The 23,997-nt window shown below is 41.7% G+C and overlaps 1 protein-coding gene across 6 annotated transcripts in view; it reads left to right on the plus strand.

Moving 5' to 3' along the window:
- ADGRD1 (adhesion G protein-coupled receptor D1) overlaps nt 1–18,141 on the plus strand; it is a 175,212-nt gene extending 157,071 nt beyond the window's left edge. For all 6 annotated transcript variants that reach the window (XM_087754595.1, XM_087754600.1, XM_087754598.1 and 3 more), the window contains 4 exons: nt 11,379–11,505; nt 12,762–12,803; nt 15,530–15,622; nt 16,311–18,141. In XM_087754595.1, the coding sequence (XP_087610721.1) occupies nt 11,379–11,505; nt 12,762–12,803; nt 15,530–15,622; nt 16,311–16,406 (358 nt within the window). In that variant the 3' untranslated portion in view covers nt 16,407–18,141. The remainder of the gene's footprint in view (nt 1–11,378; nt 11,506–12,761; nt 12,804–15,529; nt 15,623–16,310) is intronic.
- The last annotated feature ends 5,856 nt before the right edge of the window (nt 18,142–23,997 follow it).

Genomic DNA, 23,997 nt, shown 5'->3' on the forward strand with positions numbered 1-23,997 from the left:
GAAACCAGACAGCAAGGCAGCGTGATTGCAGTTGTACTTCAGCAATTCTTTTTTTCCCCTCATGTGCGTTTGAGACAGGCGATCAAGCAAGTATATGACTATTTATTTGCCACTACTGCAGTTAAAGCTCATATGAACCATTACACAGAAAATTACTTTTCTTTCTCAGTTTCTATGCCTGACCTTGATAGCTTTGCTGTTCGCTGGTACCGTTGCCATGGAAATGGGAGCGATCTTTCTGTTGATATCATTGCATAATTAAGGGTCACTGAGACTGTTTAGGTCAAGAGATCATTTTCAGAGTTCAGCTCCTCGGGGGGGGAATGTTATTCCACAGAAATTTTGTGTATGGAGTGATGTGATTGTTACTTTGTCATCCTGAACTAAACCATGAGCCTTGCTGACTTCAAGCTAAGCGCCAGAAATATTTGCCAAATCTATAGATTTCCAATAACCCCCATCTCTGTGAGGCTGCTTTTTCTGGCTGTTCCCAGCCATACAGGACTACCAAGCTACGAAGTCCATTGCCGCTTGTCAGCTGAACAGTGGTAACTGGCTGTGTAATTGCTCCTGACCATTTTGAATTGTGTCTAAACCACAGTCACTTATACTGGTAAAAGCCTCTGGTGACGGAAATTTGAGTCTCCCCAGGAAGTTTTCTTCCTAATGGCTTCTCTTAAAAGCTTGGTGTTTGCACAAGGACAGTTTAAGGAAGGACAAATAGGAGCCTGCCCTTCTCCAGTGGACAACAGTTAGTTTCTTTCCCTGCAAGTTGTTTAGGGAAAAAAAAGGCCTCATCCACGTTAGCCGCCTGGTTCAGCAAGCTGAAACAGACGTACGCTGCCATACTGTTCCCGTTCCCTTTGCCTTGATTTTTACACAGAAATTTTTGAAAGGTCTGTCTGCCTACAGTTTCTGCCTCTCTGAGCAGGTCTGTATTTTGGATATACCCTTTCTTTTTCCCTGCGTGTCCTTTCTGAACAAGCTGTGCCCTTTCATATCAGTATTCCCGTCATGTGAATTCTTCCCTCAAATCTCCTGTTATGTAAGGGAAAGCGAACCCTATGAGGTCCTTTTCATAACTTCTGTAATTTGACAGTCCCTCTTTATTAGCACTGGATCTGTCATCTTGGTTTACTGCTGGGAAAACACAGATTTTCGCTGCATGATATAATAACTATAAAAAAGATTGAGATGGCTGTAAATAGCACAATAAGACTAATTTTCAGTATATTGTTTCAAGATGACTTGCAGAGATTCAGCCAATTAAAAATAGTAAGCGTTGGGCTGGTGTAGATTGATGCCTCACGCTGACAGTATACCTAGGGATAGTCTATACAGAAAGCTGTCGTCAGAAGGAAGAAGTCCTGCGCTGGGAGCTTTGAAAATGGGTAAAGCAATGGAGACTGTAGTGGAAGAAATAATTAGGTGCAAATGTTGGAGAAAAGAAGTAGATGACATCTAGCCTGGTCCATCTGGCACCCACAGACAGGATCTAGCCCTTTGGAGCATTTCCATTGCCTTGTCCTTGGAAGAGACAGGTAATGAGTTTTCTGGGAATAAGCTGTCGTAACAAATTCCTTGTCCTGGGCTGAGTCCAACGCAGAGCTAGGCACCAGGTCCCTGCTAGGAGAAGGGGGGAGTCTGAAGGAACATCTGTTTTCACATATGCAGAGCATCCAGAGCAGCCAAGGTTTGATTATCCTATTAATATGTTGCTCCTATAACTAACTTTATGGTCATATTGGGCAATTCATTATTTGGTATCTTCGTCTGGTCTAGAAACAGAAATAATACCATAACCTTTTTCAACCCAGGACTAGCTCATGGCCAACTGGACATGGATAAACCCAAACCCTCCTGCATAGTTTTTGTTGTCTGCTTGTGAGAAAAAAGTGCCGCTCTTTCCTTGGGTGCTTGCTCTGTAAGGTGCAAACTGAAAAAACAAGAGGACTGCTCCACCTCTGGAAACAAACCGATGCTTAATAATAGCACCCTATATAAAAATGACCTGACCCATTAGAACATTGCAATTTATTTTCTTTTTAAAACAACAAATTAATCCCTCCAGACTTCCCAGTCAATCTGCTTTTGTGACGCTATTAAAGAACCCATGAAGTGGAAGTGAGTAATATTTTCTTGTCTTTTTTCCCCCTCTTACTTCTTTTAAACTAACTCCAGAATCAGCTTTTAAGGAAGAACCAAACACCACAAGAAATAGGGAAGTGAACGGTTGTGTTCAGGAAATCCATAAATCTTCACTATTGTAAGGATCAGGGCTTGTTCTGTTCCTTTTTCTTTTAAGTTGCTTTCATTTTCCACATGGTTTTCTGAGAATGTGATTATTTTGGCTTCTGGCCGTGGTTGTCAATACCAACTGCTGGGAAGTTTGTTCCGTCGCCCATTACCGGAATCTCCCAAAAAACTTTCAGCAGCCACATTTTTTGGACTTCCAAAAAATTTAACTTGTGACTGCAACAACCAATCAACCCTTTAGTTTACCTGGATTTTAAAGAAATGCACCATCGATTGTGAATTTATTAGAAACGATTGTACGCAAAAGGATTGTATCATTGCTCGCCCATGATGGTACTCGGCAGATCTTAAGTGATCATCTAACTGGACGTAGTTATACTGCAGGTTCTTTTAGAGGTTGTTACGGGAGAAGAGAAAGCAGATTCTGTTACACTGGGCTGTTGCTGAGGTTCAAGTGATGCTTCAGTGGAAGCAGAGCATGAAAGGAAGCACAGAGAGACACAATCTTTGGAGATTAAAGCACAAATATGGAACAAGACTATTCACTAGCAAAAGCTCCCAGTCACCTTTTAAAAACGACAACTTCTACTAAGAACAGCGAAGCTTTTGGGTGTCTCCTGGGAACAAATACACGTACAACTGGGTATCCTGTGGTCCAAGGCCTCTCGGTGCAGGTACTGTATCTCCTCATCCAATCCCAATTATTAATACTGCTTGGTTGGAGGTGGAACATTCTTCTACTGTGAGAATAAGCTCTTATTATTTTCTTTGATGACTCAATGGCAAAGTTCAGTGGAAAATTAGCTCTAACCTTGGGCTTGGGGATCGAGAAGCAGAGAATGCTGTCGCAGCAGCAGTGGAATGAGAGAATTAGTGTCAAAAAATGTTGGAGAACAGAATTTTAGAAAGAGAATGGAAAAATCCCACTGCAAATTCAGTTCCCGTAGGAAAATTGTAACCACTGAAAATTCAGCTTGCAAGGACTACGTTTTAATTCTTTATAGTCTTTTAATAGCTTGCATTACAGACAAGGAGAAGGACGTGTTTTAGTGAAGTACTCAATTACTTTCTTTGGGAAGCGGTTTTTTTCTTTTGTAGTTTTAGGATCAGGAAGTGATGGAGGTGACATGGGACTTGATCTGTGGGAGGCCTTAGCAAGGTGCGGATTCCTAAATCCCTGGTTAGGGGCCGAAGTCAGAAGTCAATGCTGCCAGCCCCTGGAATTGCCTCCTCAGCATTAAAATACTTAAGGTACCTCCATTTCTGGTCATGGCCCTTATTTTGTCAGGCTTGATGGGGTTTGAAGGGAGGCTTGGATTTCAGTCCCTGCTCCACTGAATATTTAATATAAAATAAGAAATATTAATAAAGCAAGGATTAGGTAGGACTCCTCTCTCTCAGAGGAGTGCCTCACGACTCATCTGTGGAGTACACCTCTCTCTCTGACCCAGTGAATATTTAATTACTTAATCTAAGCGGAACAGGTTCACTGGGCAAGAATGAGCATCAAGCAGGGAGTCAAAATGCTCCTCTGGAAAAAGAGAGAACTGCAGTCCCTTAGGCAGAAGAGTGGTTTGAGCCAGGCCTCCTATATTCTGGGCAAATGCTGTATCTACTAAAGGCCGCTTTAGCTTTTTGGAAAACGTAGGAGAAGGAGCACTGCTTTGGCAGCACCTGCCTTCTTGTGGGGGTCAGTGGGGAGAGGGCTGGGTGTTGTACACTGAGCGTAACAGAAAAGGAGCAATGCCCCCCCCTTCCCACTCTCATGATAAAAATCAATCTGAATTTAGTTGTTGTTGCAGCCTAGATTTTTTTTTTTTTTTCCATAGCTACAATACTTTTGACTAGCAGTGTCTTCCCTGGATTATAAACGGCACCCACCAGAAAGCAATGACCTGAAGTGTCCGTAAATATTTCTTATTCAGTTTCACAACAGCACTTTAAAAGGGCAAAAAACATTTGGGAAAATGGGAAATGGCAACTGCAGTTACCAGTGGTTTTGTCTTTTTTATTTTTCTTTTAAATTTATCATAGTTGTGCCTAGAAATCACCTGAGATTAGGCTAGGAACTGTGTATGTGCTAATTAAAAGACATTCCTTGTGCCATCAGCCTTATCGTCTACGTAGCTAAGACAAAGTGTAGGAGGAGAAAAAAGTGCATGTGTATTTGCAGGAGTTCATGAGCTACTGCTCAGTAGCAGGAGCAGAATTAAAATCCGTGTCTGTGCTTTCTGAGACGAGAGCTCTGCTCGATCGATCAGGATGTCTAGCAGAGGTCAGAGATTAATTTCGTTTTGAAAAAAACCCCAACATCTACTCTCAGTGTCACTTACGGAGTAAATCGGTTGCTAAGTTAGAAGGGGTCCTGAGGGATTTGACTCTCAAGCCTGTGCTTTGGCTACTCTGCTGAGCTGCTTATACCACCAGGGCATTACTGAGACCTGGTTGTTCTTTATGGAGGAGTGAAAGGGAGCTGGAGCCTGTAGACTCCAAATGACACCAGGGGCTCCGGATCAGCCCCAAAGACTGTTGTGTATGATTTCATTGCTGTTCATTGCCTACTTCACTAAAAAAGATGAGTTGTTATCAGTATTCTTCCATCTGTCTGTTTGATGTTGGTGGCAACTCACCACCTAAATTGCTTAGTATCGGTTTTGCTCCTTGGAGAATCAGGCTGCAAAGTGAGCAGCGGCAGCACACAGCGCTCCCGAACGCCATGGTCAGAACTGCGGTCAGGCGGAGCAGGGAAGGTGTGCGCTGGAAGCACTCCTCAACTTGAACGAAAAACATTTTCATTCGCAGTCAGAATTGCAGCAAGTGGTTTCCCAGCAGCTTTCCAGCCTTGAGGTTAGCGAACACTGCTTGTAACAAATGGGAAACTGAAGCTAAATTCAACTTTTCCCAGCATTAGTCTGAAATGTTAGTTGCGGGTTTGGGGACTTACTTATTTTTATATAAAGCACAAAGGATATTGCTGACAGTGGCCAGTGAAGAGTTTAAGAAAGAAGAGAGGCATTTCCGTTAAAAGGCCTATTTGTCAGGGTAACAATTTCGGTGAATTGTTGTGAAGGATTTTTACTTTTTTTAGGCAGTGTTTCCTCCAATTATTATATAATCTTGGCTTATGGGTCTGAATTAAGTTCTTACTTCAGCAGGCATCATGACTGAAAGGTGGATGTCAGAAGTCTTAAAAGGATTAGTGCTCCATCTATAACCAATCAAAGTGATTTGTGAATTAGGGGTCCCCTTCAGAGAAGTAATAAAGGGTTTTTTTCTGCAAGCAGTGAGATTTCTTTCCTGTAGCTGTCAGTGTAGTCGTTCTGCATCAGTGTAAGATATCGACAGCACTCAGGGCAATAGCAGAAAAGGGCAGAGATTAAATAAGGAGAAGGGAGCAATCTCAATTGAGTAGAGCTGTTCCAAACCAATTGCAAATACAATAAAACTATAAGGCCCAACACTGCTCTTGGAAAAATGTTCCTAGTCACTTCAGTAACAGTGCAATGATTTTTATACGATGTTGGTAATGAAAATACACGTCAGAAGTGCTGCAACCTGTACTTCTTGCACGCCGGGACTTCAATACAGCTATGATAATTATCCAACTCAGAAAACTTCCCTTCCCGTGTTGACTGACCAGCGCACACGTCGGGACCTCAGCTGGCGTACAACGCTGGCTAACAGTCCGTCTCCGGCTGAGCAGACGTACAGAAAATATCAAAGTCCTGCACTGAAGTGAACGCTAAAGCAAAAGCAACCCAACAAAGCCAACTGAAGAAATTTGGAGTGGAAGATCTCTGGTGAGCAAGGTTTACTTCTCAGGAATTAGACTTAAACTGTAAGAACAGGAAAGGGGAAGAAAGATACTTTTTCAACAGGAGATTTAAAGGGTGAGCGCGTGTTAAATGGACAGCCTGATTAACAATTAGTGAATAAAGTTAACGCTGTTCTTGCAAGAAGAGTTGACGCTGTTCTTGCAAGAAGTGTTTCAGGAAAATTTGCTAAGGGCTTCCAGAGGACTCCCCCTGCCCCCCGCCACCGGGATTCGTACAGGAGGGCTGAGGTGAGCGGGGCTGTGTATGAGCTCGCAAGGACCAGCAGGGGCTGCAGACCCGGCGGCAGAGGACGGGGCACCGCGCAGCGCTAATTCATTGCCGCTTGCTTTCTGCAATGAACAAATCTGAACGAAATCAAGTCATGCCCAAGTGGTTCTTGGGGAGTGGTGCTTCAGAAGCCTCTGCAGCCCAGCCGAAGAGACTGTTAGTGTTGGGGCAGAGTGAGCAACAACCCTAACCATAGACTGAATTGACAGACAGGCTACATACAGCTAGTACTATCCCAAAGGCTATTCCATATACACTGGGTATAAAACTTCAGTCACTCAAGATATTTTCGTATTTTCCAGAAGTTGCCTATATTATGAAATAATAATAGGTACGTACTTTAAAAAAATATATCGGCAAAAGGAAACAATAGAAAGGAGAAAAAAAAATCTTTTGTGCTGGTTTTGCTTTGCTCCTAATTAATTAATTCCAGGACTGATCATTCTGTGTATATAGATACAGAAAGATAAAAAGCTCACCAAACTTAATGCTATTAGACTGCAGAAGAGTAACAATATCTGAGCTTTTAAAAGTCTATGTAAGAAACGGACTGTCAGGTTGCTTCTGATTTCAAAGGCCAGAGCATGAGAAGGGCACAGAGGAGAAATTTAGAGGGTCGTTTGTAAGGCAATGGCCGTTCTCTTTTCTGACGCATTAGGGCACAAGGACAAAGAAAGATTTTGGGAAGGTTTATAAAGTCCTAGTGGGGCTGGGCCTCAATATCTGCAAAGTAAGACCTGCCGCTGCCCCGAAGGATCGCTTCTTCATGTCACTGATTTCATAGACGATACAAAGCTCAAGCGATGGTAGTGGCTTTTTTTTAAGGTTGCACAGTTTAAGTCATGCAGTATTCCTTCTCCAAACATAACATGTATTTGATCGCGCTCTATATCTTAGCGTACTAGAACTAATCTACTAAAATATTCATGTAGGAAAGAAAAATGGGAATAAAAAAAAATAAAGTATGTGCAGTGCATCAGAATTAATGTGCCTAGTGAACATTAACTTTTGTATTTCTAAGATTTTTTTAACCTTGCCACCTTAATGGTGTTCTGACGCAGCATTTTACATTTAGTATTTTTCTTTTTTAAAGTTCAAAGACAAAAGGAAATAAGGATGGGAAGGGGAGGGGTAAGTGGAAGAAAATAAGAGGACCAGGAACATTAGAGCTGAGTCCTTTGCTTGGTGAGTAAAGCTCATAAACACGTTGAACTAATAATTTCATACATAGGGTGAAATTCAGAGCATGCAAGCATAGAAAGCTATGTAATAATTAGGCAAAAAAAAAGACTTAATGAGGTTTAAGTGATACAGATGCAGAGCTGACCCTTAGATAGTCTTAAATGAATTTCACCTTCACATGGCTGCTCTTGTAAAAAGATGTGCAGGAAACATTAATACATTTGCTTGAGAAATCCTACATGTCTGTATTTTGTTTTCATTTTTGGTTATGTATTTCTGCTGCACATGTGCTTAATAGTGAGCAGTCTTTATTAATACCTTACTTTACAAATGCCTTATATATTTTTTAATGTTAAAGGCTCCTGAAAATCCAAACTGTAAGAATGATTTTGAAAACGTTGAAATCAAGTACCTAACCCTGCTCTGCCCTCAACTACAAATTACACATGAAGCTTTTTATGCTCTGACTCAAAAAGAAACGACGAAAACTTATTTTTGGCAACAAACCAGCCGGGGAAAATTATATTCCAAACTGCAAACTTTATAAAAATTGAGAGTGTGAGAACAAAAGAGAAAAAGAAAAAAGGGTGGTTTGTAATGAAGACAGTTTTACAAGTGTAGCTGTGTTGGGCATACTAATCACCTCCCGTATCAGGTCAGAGAGGACACGTAAACCATCACGGAATCTGAATGTACCTACCCCCTCCTCCAGGCGTTCGCCTGTCCCCCCGCCTGCCCCGAGTCCTGCACAGAGGCCTCCCCGCAAGCACAAGGGCTCTCTGAGATGATGCAGGTCCCTCTGCACAAAGTGCCTTGCAAGAGGTGCTCTGCTGGCTGCTCCCCGATGGAGCACGCCTTACGTTAGAGCTGAGGTGATGAACTTTAATCTTAACAGAGAAAAAAGCCCAAAACATCCTTGATTCGTGAAAATAAACTTGTATCAGTTGTTTTAAAACTCTATCTTTTAAAATGCATGTTTTAATCAAATAGTGAGCTCAAGGTTTAAGGTATTCCTTCATTTTCTGGCTGAATAAACTCTTTGCAGAATTAAATTGAATTGTGCAGCAATATTCATGGCCAAGGACATAAAGATATGAATCAATACAGGGGGAAAAAAAGAAAGATTCCAGATTCTTCCCCACCCCAGATTTCCCTATAAACCTGAAGCCTGTGCAGTACTTCAGCATACACTTTAATCAAGGCTGTAAGGCAGTGCGTGCTCAGGTGACGGAAATGAACAACATGTCTTGTCTCTAGGTTTAATTAAGCGATTTCTTCATTGAATTGTGTTGTACAAAATTCTCATTTGTTTTATGTTTGTTGTAATTACAAGTGGTCTCTTGTCATGCAGCTCTACGCACTTCTCTCCTGAACCTGTACTTTAATCTGTACGAGGGTAAAAGGCACAAGTAGGACATAAATCTCCCTAAAACAACTTTCTCTCTTGCATACGTTTCCAGCTAAATAGAAATCTGCTCATTTCTGAAAAACGTAGCTTCAGCAAGCATGGACTAACTTTTAGTTTCTCACAACCACTGTTCCCCTTGCTGCCCTTTTGGCTTCTTTATCTGTAATTGTACCATAGACTCAATTAATTGAAATATTTTAAACATACATTTAATTGTAAGCATGTGCTTAAATCCCGCGGGCTACACCAGGAGTTAAGTGTATATAAATGCTGTGGTAAGTAGGGATGAGCTCTGCCTGCCTTGCTGGTTCAGGATGTTCCACATGGGGACGGCTCTCTTCTTTGTGCTTTCTGTCTTGTACCAGCAAAATTGCAGATAGCTGCCACTGAAAATGTGGTGCCTGGGTGTGCAAAGGTTTGACATCTATTCATCCCTGACAGGCAAAATTGCACTGGGCTGTCTAGTTAGTAGTGCCTTGACAGCAAGAATGTTTTGCCCTGTGGGATTCAGGGGGGTTTGAGTGATTACAGAGTGGACGAACATCACGAATGCTTTTGGGTTGCCCAGTGCTGTGAACTAGATGTATAGCACTTACTGGGAAAAAGTGAGTGATGACTTATTAACTCTATTTTTGGTCACCTGGCCCTGCTCTATTTTACACCTGCCTTTACCGGGTCAAACTGATGTGAAAATGAACTGTGGAGGTGTTTATTGTTTTAACCAAAAAGCCAGATGGATTAGGCTAAGAACAGAAAGACTTGTCCGTCGGATTAAGCCAGATGGACTGGGGGTCCCTCCAACCCTCTGTCCCCGCTATAAAGGCCAAGCAGAGTGATTCTTCTCCAAGCACATACTCCCACCTTCCAGCGCACACGAGATCAGGGACTTATTGCACGAGCGGCTGCATCTGAACTGTCACATCTAGCAATCCACAACAGAACCATCTTCCATGAGTCCACAGGATCCTTTTTAGATGTCCATAGCATCCTGTGGCAAGGACTTCCATAGAGTAATTCAGTTGTCTTCCTTTTTTTAGAAACACTCCGTAGGGCTATTACGACGACACTCTCGAAGTCCGTATCACAGAGTATACGCAGACACAGAGGTACAATTCTTTAGAGCAATTCATTAGCGTGAACCAGACATGATGCTCTGAGGGCTTTGTAAGGAGAAGACAATTGTGTGGGATAAGCAATAATCTTTGTGTGTTAAGTTTCGTCACTTGTGCCTGTCTTTCTTGGAAGTGGCCGAGTGGTATGCAGTTGCAGAGAGAGGTATCAGCAGTGTTTACGTCAAAGCCGAAAACGGACGCAAGAATTGCCCGTCCCTCTGCCCGGTCCTGAGCTCTGTGAGCTCTGGCTGCCCTGAGCTCCTGCTGCAGCTGACGGCCATGAGCTCCCTGCAGGAAGTGCACGGTTCTCTGGTCTTTCATGTAGGCGGCTATGAATCGGCCGAAGAGACGTAACTGCGATCTTAACAATTCTAAACGCCGTGCCTTTGTTTTCTCTGTGGTTCCCTTTGTATAAAAGTTCCTCTTTATATAAAATTTGGTCCACAGAATTCAGCTGCTGCAGAAAACTTTCCGTGATCATTTAATTCTCTGGTATGCCACAATTTCTTTTCATCTACCACCGTAACAAACATATTAGCATAGCTCATTAAGACAAACCCAAAAATCCCTCTTATTTTCTCAGAGCTGTTAGCTTTTCAGCTGTGTATCACCTTTTACTGAAATTCTGCCAAGTCCTCCAAGCTAAGCAGAGCGAACATGTATCAGAAGGGACCTCCAAGAAACACAAGCTATTTCAATATTTGGCATACGTTTCTCTGAATCAACTCTGAACAAAGCAGGGTGGTAGCAGAATAATACTGCGGTGTTAAAGGATTTGCATTTTGCAGAGGTACATCGTGTTTCTTCCCATTTGTGGTGATGAAAAATCCCAAGTCACTTTCTCTAAGAGAAATATCGTGTTGTCTTGACTCAACTATAGTGCTGAGCAAATGTATTTTGGATACACTGTACAGGAGTTTTAGTTTTTCCATGTGATGCTGCCTTTGTTCTCAGTTTCTGCCCTGTGTTTTTGACTCTTACATTTGATTCCTCACTGACAAAATGATGGTACTTCACTGCAAACTGAAGATACAGCTGCCGTAGTTAGAGGACCATCTCGCCATCTCCTCCCCTGCACCCTCAGTTACTGACTCTCAATCTGTACTTACCCCACGTGACACCGAAGGTCTGTTATCCCCATTTTCATAGCTGAGGAATGACTAATTAAGAGACTTGCCCATTAAAAGCATTTTATGGCCAAGAGAGTCATACACACGCTGCCTTGCTGCCAGGACATAACTGATAAACCCCCTGCTGCGGGGGCTGAAATTTGTTTAACTGTCTCATCACATTTCCTATTTTTGTTTTCTCTTTCAGACTAACAGCTAAAGCCGTCGCTGTTCTCTTACCAATCTTGGGAAGCTCGTGGATCTTTGGGATTTTGTCTGTCAATGCCCACGCATTAGTATTTCAGTATATATTTGCTGTTTTCAATTCACTACAAGTAAGTACCCGGTGGGAAAGTTTATGGCTACTGAACTGCTGCTGAGATCCAATAAATGGATCATTAGCAATGTTTTCACATGCTTGTGTTTATTGGTTTTTTTCTATGTTCCTTCCTCTGTCTTTTAAGTCTGTGCTGACCATACAGTGCTGGCAATTGTTTAGTCTCTGTATGAACAGAACTTTCATCCCACTCCTTAGTGTTTCCAGTAGCAATAACTAAATAAATGAGACGGTGAGCTTGAGAAATGAAATCCGTTCTTCCAGCACCAGGTACCACAGGCAAGATTCTTTAGTCGAAATACCACAGCAATTTTTCAGTGTCAGTTTGAGGCTTCATTACTGAGACTAAATGAAAGCCAACAGACGTTTGTGGCAGTGGTGTGGCATAAGGCGAAGAGTGGAGCTGTTCTGCATGCTGCAGAAAGCAGCACGTGACTCTTGCATGCAGGCAATCAGACCCTCGTCTTCTTAAGACACCAATCCAGAAAAATAGCTCTGTCCAAGAAGGAATGTAAGCATCTGATTAGCTTTAAGGGGATGCTTCCGCAGAGGCATAAATCTATAGGTGTGTTATAATTCTTTCCCGAATAATGGTTACAAAGGGGAAGAAAAAATGAACTCCTGTAAATCCTTTTTTGTCTCAGGAACAAATACCACTATGGTCACAAAAAGAGTTCAACAGAGTTCTCCGCATAAGCTGATAAGAAAAGTTCCAATTTTTATCCAAAATAAAACCCAGAAGTTTGGCTGAATACTCCCCAAAAGAAAAGAATTATTTTGGGAGGGGAAGGGGATGGGACCTTTTCACTTTCCATTGGCCAAAAAGCCCAAAGATAGCAAAGTTCTTTTGTGAAAACTTCCCTAATGCTAATACCTCGGTTTTCTAATGTGAAAAATATTGACCTGGTGTTTCCCAAAGAGCATTTCCCTCTGCCTTCGTCTTTGCAAGCACAGACAAAAAGTTCTCTCGTTCTCATGAAAACAGGATTCCTGCTTCTTTTCAGCCAGGTTTCTCCTTTAGCACCCCGAAGTTTAGGAGGTGCCGTTTGACAGGAAAAGGTCCAGGCAAGCCTCACAGGAACCTAATGCTGCAGGTTCCTCCAGTTTAACCTGGGGCACAATTTGTCCTGCTCTTCGATATTTATAGATCTCTAGCTACTCAATACCTGCTTTATACGGTACTGTGAGAAATACATTATTGTATTTCTTTCTTCACGGTCAGTCTTCACCCTTCTCCCTTTTATCTCTTTTCAGGGATTTTTCATGTTCCTGTTTCACTGTCTTCTGAATTCAGAGGTATGTAACCAAATGGTGTTAGCAAATTTGGTGTTACCAAATTCAAGTAACATGAGTATAAAACAAGAAAATACTTTCTCCGTTATCGTTGCCTGCTATGCCACTGATTTCCTTTTTCTTTCAGTTAATACATGAATGTTAATGAATTTGTCACTTGTGGCATTTTGACCCATGCTTGACATTTATTTTATTTAACATAAGAAAAGTTTAAAAAAAAAAAAAAAAAAAGGTAAGAGAAGGCAGCTCAAGACTAAGGGCAGAAGCAGTCCCAAGGACTGGAGGGGCTGAGCAGGGCATGGGCTGTGCTGCTATGGGAGGATGCTGGAACAGCAGGAGCAGGACTCCCCCGGCATCCTCACTGGGGGGCCTCTGGCTTTGTTACATCTGCAGTTCCAGAGAGGAAAATAAATATTATTCTCAGCAAAACATACTTTTGGAAGTTGCTCATGCAATCCTTAATGGGAAACCAAACAGCGTAGAACATATTCCAGGTATTTTTCTTGGCAGAAAGTTCAGGTTTTCATAGTGGACTAAGAGGCATCTTTTTGCATTTTGCTGTCTTAGAGCAGCCAAGGCAAGGCTGATGTAAATGGGGCTTGTGGAGCCCACCTCTGCTGGGCCTGGAGCTAGCAGCATCCTCTCCTTCCATGGCAGAGAGCAGAAAATGTTCAGCAACACCTATTCCTGATAACGAAAGTTTCTTATGAAAACCATTTCCAGCATGCTGCCGAGCAGTACTGCTCAACGTATACCCCACAGCGCTGATTCTCCCATAGCTCTTTCTTCTGGGCGCTGCTAAGTAGCCCTGGCCCACAGCCTGCCGCTTCTTCCCGTGCAACAGCAGCACTCCAGCTCTTCTGTGGAGACGTTATTATTTATTAATATTTGCCCAACCTATTCAGTCTCAGAGCATTGATATGATCTTTGCTACAATCAATTTGGAGAGTCAGGACTGACTGTGAAGTTCTTGATCTTTATTAAAATCAACTGAAGTTAAGCAGGCAGGTTAAAGGTAAGGAGGAAAAATATTTCCTTATTGTATTCTCCCCCAGGCTCAGAAAGCTTTCTTCCTGCTGTCAAGCTTCAAATGCCTGCCATCAAATACAAATATTTGAATTGCTGCCATTTTTCCAGGAACCTCATGAAGAATTAAATTCAGAAACTTTTCAGAATTTTTATCCTTAAAAACCAGTTCATATATAGCTAACGTGAACTGTCATTTTTGGAGAGCAGGGCTTATTGGCTCCATCGTATTCTGTGCATATCTAAAATACTTCTTCAGCTAAACTGCAAGAATTCTTCTTGAGAATTTCATTCTTACCATAGAAGTAAAATTTGGATATTGTAAAGCGAAATCTGCAGATATTTCCAAGTGGTTGGGTAAAAAAGAGAGCTTTATTCCCAGCGGGCCTGGACAAGAAATGCACACGCATTAGAAGGGAGCGGAGGAGAAGGGGTGTGACAGGGACCTGAGCAGCCTCTCCCGCAGCACACGTCCAAGGCCCCAGCGTCACCCTGACAGCTCAGCCGTCGAAGTCCCTCGACCTCCCCCAGCAATCTGGCTCTGTGCCTCACTACTGCCACTCCTAAATTGCCGTTGTCACCTTTCTTACTGCAGTCGGAGCTGCTTATTTCCTGATTTAGCTACTATGCGTATTAAGAGTAGGTAATTCCTTTCCTCTCCGCAGGAAAGGGAAGACTGTAAGACTTATCCTTGTCTTCCTCCAGTCTCCTCTTTTGATTAAACAACCCAAGCTTCTCGTAACGTGTGTTTGCTTGACCTGTGATCATCCTCACTGCTCTCTTCAGGGCTGTCTCCAGCTGGTCCCTGTTTTTCCTGGGATGCTGGACACAGCAGCGTAGCTGAGGCCATGCCAGTGTGGAATAAGGAGGAAGGATTACTTGGTGTGTTCTGCAGACTATGCTCCTCCTGACATGTTCTTTACCACAACATCGTAACACTGGTCAATCACTTCCAGCCAGTAAGCCTTGATAAATCTCACCTACTTGCCTGAAGAATGACTGTTACCATCCTTTCTTTATGCAGCCGATTATCTTCACCTTGGTGCAGAATTGTCCTACATCTATAGGGAATTTTATCCAATATCTTTTAAAAATTCCAGTTTTCAAAAGCTAGCTTATGTCATCGTGGCATCTGAGTACCATCAGGGCTGCGGGAGCTCCTGGGAGAGCCTGCCCGAACGGGGGAGCTTGTGGTCCAGCCTGGGGCTGCACATTTAGTTAGAAAATGTGAAAGTGTCCTAGCGAGCTTCTGCAAATCAATACAATGGCACCCTAGGAAATCTTTCAAACCAGAACTGCAAATACTGGGGATGTACGCTTATATGCCCTGCAGCTTTGGTTTTTTTGCTTTTATTATTTTTTATTTTTAACAAGATGAATAGTAATACAGTCATACCTTGGACATCTAGGAGGATGGGACAACCCAGGTAACATGAAAATGTCGCCAATGAAATGAGACATAAGTGAGGTTATACAGTGCTTTGTATTTAAAGTATGGGTACTTGATGAGTAAAGTTAAATTTTAAAATAAGACCATAAATATAAAGAAAAATGTAAGGGCGGATTGTTTGTTGTTTTTTTAGTACAGTGACGTTAATACGGAGGCAGGCTAATGGGGAAATGATTGTAGGCTGCACCTGTGAAAATAAACACAACTTTTTCCAAAAGAAATCTTCTATCTGGTTTCACTTTTTTTCCCAAAGGTTCGAGCTGCCTTTAAGCACAAAACCAAGGTCTGGTCCCTTACCAGTAGTTCAACTCGCAACATCAATGTGAAACCCTTCAATTCAGACATCGTGAGTATTCCTCCTTTCTTTTTTTTTTCCCCTATTGTACTTGAAAGCGTTCCACATTAAATTCTGTTAGAAAGAACAGGACACAAGGCGGCACGAGGGTATTTTTAGTACCTAACCTAATGCACGGTGTAGACAGGTAGAATCAGCAAGTATTAAGTTGCAGCTGCAATATCTGTTTTGAAAGCAAAGGACAAAATTCTACTTTCTGGTAAACTATCAAATAAAAGTAAACAAAGGTTTATAAACTCTGGAGTATGGTTCACCGAGACTGTCCCCACCAGTCGTAATGGACTTCATACCACGCATTCAAGCAGCATTTTGGCAACGTGTTTGTCTGACGATGATGGCTTTTTGATAGGTCATTTTTACATTTAAGCCTGAGGAATAAAATCCTAAGTAAATCGACACGTCAATATGCTTTTCTAGCTCTCTTTAAATTGTCTTGAGGCAAAAGACATTTGTTTTTATAAAGAACCAGACTTCCGAAGTGATAGGTATTATTAAGTGATCGCTGCCAATCACCTTAGATCCTGGCAATAACTGTTTAAAAATCCTTTATAGCATATGCTCTCAAGACGCTGTGACAACACCGTAATGTAAACAGATGCTTTCAAGCTTTTATTTCATCCAGACAAGAATGGTTTAGCAAAATAAATAAATCTATTTTCAATATTATTTCGTTTTCCAGATGACTGGGAACAGGCCAGGCACAACCCCCACAAAGCTGAACACCTGGGATAAAAGCACCAATTCAGCCAACCGCATTGATTTATCAGCAGTCTGACAGTAATGCCAGCTTCTCAGTGAAAGCCAAGCCATACATTCAGGACCTCTGACACAGTGTCCACCAGTTTTTTCTCACTGTTAATACCAGTAGAAAACTGCTTTTTTAATCGCTGCCTAAAAAATTGGAAATTGCCATATTGTTTTGTTAAGTAACTAGCCCTCATATGCTTGCCTCCGAAACCGTACCACATTCTACCACTTGGCTATTAGCAATATCTGTAAAAATAACTAGCACAAATATACACTGGATGGTTTTGTCAGCAATGATGAAAACACTAGGTACGCAAAAAGGGCTTATTGCTATCTGAATCATTCCAGCTCCCAGAACTGAGGAAAGGCAACATACCTCTGGAAAGACGGATTTTTATGCTCTAAAATGAAATGCTTCCCATTGTGATGTTGTAATGGGGCTATTCTGGTCTTGCTGTGCGCTCTCTGTTTACATTTATTACCTTACAGAATCCAATTATTCAAAATATAGCGTGGCGATTAATTTAAATGCTACAGGGAAGCCAGGACTTGAGGGAGAAGCAGATTCCAGCTACTCAGCTCCCAGCATGGCCATGGAATTAGCAAAGCCAATATACACATATGTCTCCATGCTCATAAACAGCATACATAATATGTAATACTTCTATACGTGGCCTATTAGTATTTTACATATTCCTGTTTACATTGTATCTCTAAAAGGCAGAAATGGCTAAGGTTGTCCTATAGCAGTCCACAGCATTCCTATCGCTGCTTTGTGTCTGCGGACATACTGCAATACGAAGTATTTGTGTTGCTTTGCCTGAAGCTTTTGGATGCAATCAGCAACTGTCCATCAAGTGCATTTCGCAAATGCGCTGTAGCTTTGGAAATCAAAACCTGGCACTGTGACTTATCTTTCTCCTTTTACCGGTCAAATCGAGACACTGAATTGCAACCACAAAAATGTAACACAATGATATACTGTGAAGACAGCCAGCCTGCAAATAAGTCTATGTATTGTTACCTACAGACATCTTTTAAATAGGTCTTCTGCAGAGTCTTTTGTGGTTTTAAACTCTGCTCAGCACTTAACAGCTTCCGCTTTAGTACTGCTATGAAGTATCTTTAAGGAGGTAAAAACACTGTAATTTTTCCTTTGCCCAGTGTTTTGTAGGTTCTCAGAAGCGATGTTTGGAGCACGAGGGAGTGCGATCTTGGCTGCGCCAACGATGCACCTTTCCAGCTGGGGGTAAAGCCGACTGTAAGCCCCAGAGGTGCTCAGAGCCCCTAAATCTGTGTCTTGCTCTAGGATTTACCCAGCAGCCAGGGTCTCCCGAGCCATCTCCGAAGATGAGGCCCCCTCCGCAGAACAGCGTTGCAGCCATGCCTTTGTATCCCCAACTCTTCCCTGTTTGTGGTCGCTGTCTCCCTAACACACCAGGTGTACTGGTCTGCAGGAATTACCACAGGAATTAGCTTTCCTAATACACTGGGCTATCAAAATACTACAAAAGCAGAGAAATATGCAAATCTGCAATCTCATTTTTTGCTAAGAGGTTTTTGTGTTTGATTTTTTTTTTTTCCTTAATAAAAGGTTTGTATCTTCAGCAGCTCAGACCGTTTCTGGTACCAGTGAATCTACCAAGATACCTGCTATTGATTTCCAAGAGAAAAGGTATTTGCACTCTAATGTACAGGTGGAAATTGTTTATTGGATAGCAAATTTGTGAAAAAGAAAATAAATAAAAGTAAATTGATCTTTAGGGAACAGGAAACATTTGTCAATTAGGACTGAATATAGTGAAGTGTTTCATCCAAAAGAAATGGAGTTGAAAGTTTAGAAAACATCGATGCATTTCATTTTTGATTGATCCAAAACAAGTTTTCTCCATGTCTCCTTCCCGCACTAAGAAAAAATGACCTGCTTCAGTTTGGCCCAATCTTTTCCACCTCCTGCGCCTTCTCCCCGTCCCGGCCAAGACTTGTTGGTACGGTCACCAAACTGCAATCCCCACAGTCCACCCGAGTTTGTCTGTGGCTACGAATTAAAACATTCTACAGCAATTAGCTTAGTTCACCAGAACAGAGCAGAATGTGACATACTGCATATCCCACATATACGTGCACGAAATATATAGGCTTCTAATCCTGTGCTTCCTAGTGCTAAATAACTCAAGTTGTTGACAGCTAACTCTACAAGGCAGGTCAGTAAAAGCTAAATATCTGAATGGCTATGCCTTCATTTTGGCTTTTCTGTATGGCCTTTTCCTAGCCTCTTCTGCACTGGACTGTCTTACAGCTGTGCAAATATATGGGTTTTTCTTGGCCTGAGAATGATTGGGTTTTTTCCCCAGAAGACACAGTAGAAGGAGCCCTTGGAATGCATGGAGGAGATTGTAACAGAACAGTACTGTGATAACAGAGTTCAGTGTTTGTATTGTGTGCAGACAACATATTTAAGCATATTTTTTATACTGGAGCATGTGCGGTTTTGTTGTGGGGTTTTTTTGGTGGTTTTTTTTTTTTTACACTGTGACCATGGATATAGATGGAAACCCTCCTTGATTGTTTCTCTTCTAATCATTGTATTATAGCACAGTTCTGTGAATGAACCAGAGGACATATAAAAGCTTTTTTTAAAAAAAATTCTTAATTTTTAAGAATATTCCCTTCTACACAAGTTTCACTGCCTGCATTTCCTCCTGTGCTGATGTACGTTGGCCACCTGTGTCACTACCCGAGGTCCAGTTGAAAAAAACACGCGACGTACAAATGACAGTACCAAATGACAGCAGTATGAAGGGTGAAATCTGTTTTTCATCCAGGTATACCATATTTTAAAATTGTTCACCAAAAATGAGAAGAGCATGAGAATGTTTGTGGTTTTATACTTTAGAACGTAACATAGATGTATTATATACTGAGGGAGCATTTATTACCCTGTATCTACTGAGATCCACTGTGGATAACCTGCGTCCCATCATTTAACTTTTGAATGTTACTTGCGATGAAGCAGTTTCTCTTGTTGTTTATGTCACGTGAGGTTGGAAGCTAGAACGCTGTATTTATAATACTAGCTTGGGGATGGGGTTCTTCTGTTTTTGATAAACTAGTGAAAAACCACAAAGTACAAATGTGTTCCACTGCCATCTAAGTCCATTCTTTTTGTTTGATTCAATGTATTTTTTTTGTTACTGAATGCAGCAAATGTACTGAATAAGAAATGCTCAAATCAATCTTTAAACAATCTCTTTCTGTCGTCAGTCTTTTGAAGCCTGAAAATCTTGCAGTTTATTTATGGGCTTGTATATAGCAGCTATTGCAATATTTTTTTTCAGGACAGCATCATTTTGTCAATGGTATGAAATCTTAATTGAATGAGATGTGAGTTTTAAAATAAGTAATGTAGCAAGAATGACTTTGCCAGTAAGTAGTAAAATAATTTAGTTTTGTTGTTTTTTTCCCCCAAATAAATAAGAAATCTTAATTTCCTAAAAGAACTTTGTATTTGTTCAAATTATTCTTTTGACATGGGTTATAAACAACGGCATAACAATTATGGCTCCCTACGAGTACTACTGTGATTAAACAAGCAGGGCTTTACTCGTACGAGAAGTCCTACTACACGCATCAGGTGTGCCTAGGTAATGCGCAGACAATATTTTTGTATTCAGGCTTATACCCACAGAACATACTGAGGAAAGCAGTTTCCTCCCCTTTAAGAAAGGAGCTTATTTTATGAAGCAGCTCCTCCAGATGATTTCTTCTAACCCAACTATTCCAGCAACCTGGTCAAGGTCAGTTCCTAGGTGAGAAAATTACACTTATGGCTATGACAAACTGATTCCGTCTCAGACTTAGTCTTAGAGGGGAAAGTCATTCTACCAGATCTCTGAATATAGCATTGCGTGTGACATATACACACACACACTTTTTGCACGTATAAATACATATATATATATATTAAAAAATATATATACATCTTTCAGAAATAAGTCTCTTCCTATGACCACACCTGCATCTTCTTCTCCACTATTTTCTGTGGTTGGGGACAGAGAATTTGCTGGATAGAAGAGGGGTGCACATGCAACAAGTAACTTTCCACGGCAGTTCGCACTCTCCTACAGCCAAGTAACTGTAGCGACTACCAACCACCACCAACCGGCCAAGTTTCGGATGCCTGGGAGCAGAGGCATGGTCCGAAAGGATGGTGTTTCAGAAATGCCAGGGGTTTTGTCATCGCTCTGCTGTTACTCTGCTGCATGACCTGCAGCAAGTAACTTTTCCTGACTGCGTGTTTATCCCATCAGTGAAAAGAAGATAAAGATACTCTCCTCTTCGGTGAGTGCTTTGAAACTCAGTTGACAAACAGAGCATTTGTTATCAAACACTAATGCTACACCACAATTTTGGTTCTTTCACCTGTTGCTGCCTCCAGTGCTGAGGACTGAAGCATTGTACGCGTGGCCCCAACCTTGGCCCTGTCCCCCCAACCGCTGCATTACATATTTACGCCCCGCGGTGTCCATTACAATGGAAAGCATCTGTTAATGGCTACAGTATTAGGACAGAGATGTCCCCACTTTACCTTTTTCTAACAGCTGCAGAGATGTCCTTATTGTGGCTGCATTCTTATTGTACCCGCATTCTTATTGTACCCATGGGCGCATCCCTGCGTGTGAAGCAGGGCTGGCAGGGCTGCCTGCCGCGTACGCTGCAGCAGAGCGACAGCGGGGAATTACTTTGATGACGCCCCAGAGCGGCATCAAATGGGTGGGATGGCTCTGTCCCTTCGGGACAGCCAGCTCGTGGCCTTTCTAGCAGAAAGCGATCTTCTAGGGTTTAATACAGCCGGTGCCAAAACCAGCACAAGGTCCGGGCCTCCCTTCGGTGGCTCAGAGACTGAAAGTTTGGCTTTAGGCCTAGTTTCATTCCATAGCAGGGCACTGGGTCATAAGGAAGCGCGTTATAAAAATCGTAATTATTTTTTAACTAATGCATATTGTATTCAAACTTCATTACTACTACATTTTTATCTGAAAATGCTAATGTAAATCCAGAAATGTTACATGTCGAAGAACAAATAGCTCCAAAAGCTTATCATCATAGGGGTGCAATCCTGTAGATGACATCTTTTCAAGGTTAACGCTAGTTCTGTTATGATTAATAGGCTGCCAACTGCCTCCTCTATGTTGCATAGCTGTGTAGATGTGGTGGGGTAATGATGGGAAGTTAAACAGGAGGGGAATTATGTGATGAAGAATAACAAGAGCAATTATATCCTGAAAAATTAAAGTTTGGAATTTAGATGAGAAAGGTGTTTCATCATCTTTTAATACCCATCACAAAGAAACCTTCCTCCCTTTGTATCCCTCCAAATCATGTAGCAAGGCATACATAAAAGAATGCTTTCTTGCTATTAAGTGAAATGTAGAGGGTATTTTTAACATTTATCATTCACGACAGAATAATAAATCAGATAATTTTGGCACTGGTTTACATCATGTTTGCCTTTAAAAATATTTTCATTATATCTATGTTATGCTTGAATGACTCAGTGTAGCATGTCATGGATAGTTACTGCTATAATTGCCCTTGTTCACACAATTTTCTTTCTCAATAATCCCATATGTTCTTGGAATTCAGAGGCCATATTTCATCTTGTCAAGGGTGATTACAAGACTAAATGTACCACTGACAGCATATTCACCAGGTGCTGACACACGACAGAAATATTGAGTCCTACAGGCGGCTTTTAGGCATTGTTCAGTGCATCTTGACCAAACAGCTTCCCTGGCCAGTTGCTAATTTGCTAAGGGTAACTCCCAACAGAGCAGTTTCAGGCTGTCTGATTTACCTGTACCAAAGGCAACTGAAATTTTCTCTCCCCATGTTATATTCTGTGGTTACTGTACAAAAGCAGGCTTGACTGGGCATTGCATGTGTTCCTTTAAGCATGCTCCAAGCTAAGCATTTGCTTATTTCCAGTTACAAACATGGACTAATGCATAAAACAGTTCAAGCCAAAAAAAAAAAAAAAAAAAAATCAAAGCACAATGAGCAACTCTGTCACTGCAAAAGCCTTAAGTTTTAGTTTGTGCTGATAATATTCTGGAGGACAACACACAAAAAAACAAAACAAAATTTTTACCCTCCCAAAGTGTCTCAAACTAAGCAGCAAAGATCGAATGCTCCTTGGAAAATCTAGGCCTTATATACTAGGATTTTGACAACTTAAAATTCATATTATGTTGCCTATAGCATGTTTCCTTCTGGCATTTTTGTTTCAGATTCTGAACAGGTCAACTAAATGTGAGCACGTCTGCTCACTTAGCCAGTCACGTACCACTGATTTGTCATATTTTACCATCTCCAAAAGAAAAAAAAAGGGAGGGGGGATATATGGACATGTGTTCATAGAGGAAAAAGGGCAACGCTCAGTCCTCATACTGACCCATGGGACTTTCATACTCTCTGTTGATGACTGCGTGGGAGGCTTCAGGCTCTGAGGCTTAGCATCTGTGAATATTCGCACAGGCAGCTTTCTGTAGCAGCAGCAAAGGACATAATTATACAATAAAAAAAGTCTGTGGACTACGTTTCACAATTGGTAAGCTGAACATTGTGCATTTAGATTGCATATTATGCATTAAAAATCTCAGATGTGTAGTCAATAGACTACACGGCAAGTTTACGTATCAGCCCCATGATAGGGGATATTTTTCAGCCTTATGTTTTTATATGCCTAAAAGGCTGCTCAATATTGCCTGTTAATGCCAGCAAGTCAACAGACAGCATGCGAAAGGTCCCCCAGAATTAGTTCTTAAAAGCCAGACTACCCATTATTTGGTGATGTTATAAATAATTTCTTATACCTTCAAACTAAGGGGATATCAAAACTAGTGACTGATTATCACCTGGCAAAAAATGAGTTTAATGTTGGGAACTCTCTAAGCAGCTTGCCTAAGCCTTTACTTCTCATCGGTTGTTAGGAACAGTGTTCAATCACAGTCTGAAAAAGAAAAGTTCATTAAAGATGTCAAAACTTCTGTGTAGGGCAAACAGTATGCAGAGGTCTCACCATGCAGATGTACATTGTGTGGAGAAGCAAAGAGTTTGAGTAAAATGATAACACCAGCAACTAACAGACTAAATCACGCTGGTGTGAAAGAGCCGTATCTGAAGATCTCACATCCAGAATGAGTTGATCGATGCTCTGGTAATGCTGACAGACAAATCTCCTTGGCTTATTCACCTTTTGAATATGGTGCTTATATAGACACACATGAACATCCACTGAACAGAAGAAAGTTTTGAACAGATGATACACCCGTTAGCTTCAGTGGGTCTTTGCAGCAAAGTCTGCTGTAGAAAGCACTGTAGAAAGCATTTTGCGGCTTTAACTTGCCCCGACCAGCTGGGGAGGCTCTGACGGTGGATGCAGTTCCCAGCAATACCTTCCCGTATCCACTTTCATCGTCCTCCCCCGACGCACCGACTGCCCACGCATCGGCAGCAGATCCCATCTAAGCGCAGCCATTCCCACCGACCTCCCGCGTGCCCTGAGCCAGCAAGCGTGTGGCACAGCACCGCGCCACAGAGCCTTTCTCACCGAGAGC

The sequence above is a fragment of the Nipponia nippon genome, unplaced genomic scaffold (assembly GCF_047370975.1).
Source record: "Nipponia nippon isolate SJK-2023a ecotype South Korea unplaced genomic scaffold, ASM4737097v1 scaffold_18, whole genome shotgun sequence".
In the NCBI taxonomy this organism is placed as follows: Eukaryota; Metazoa; Chordata; class Aves; order Pelecaniformes; family Threskiornithidae; genus Nipponia; species Nipponia nippon.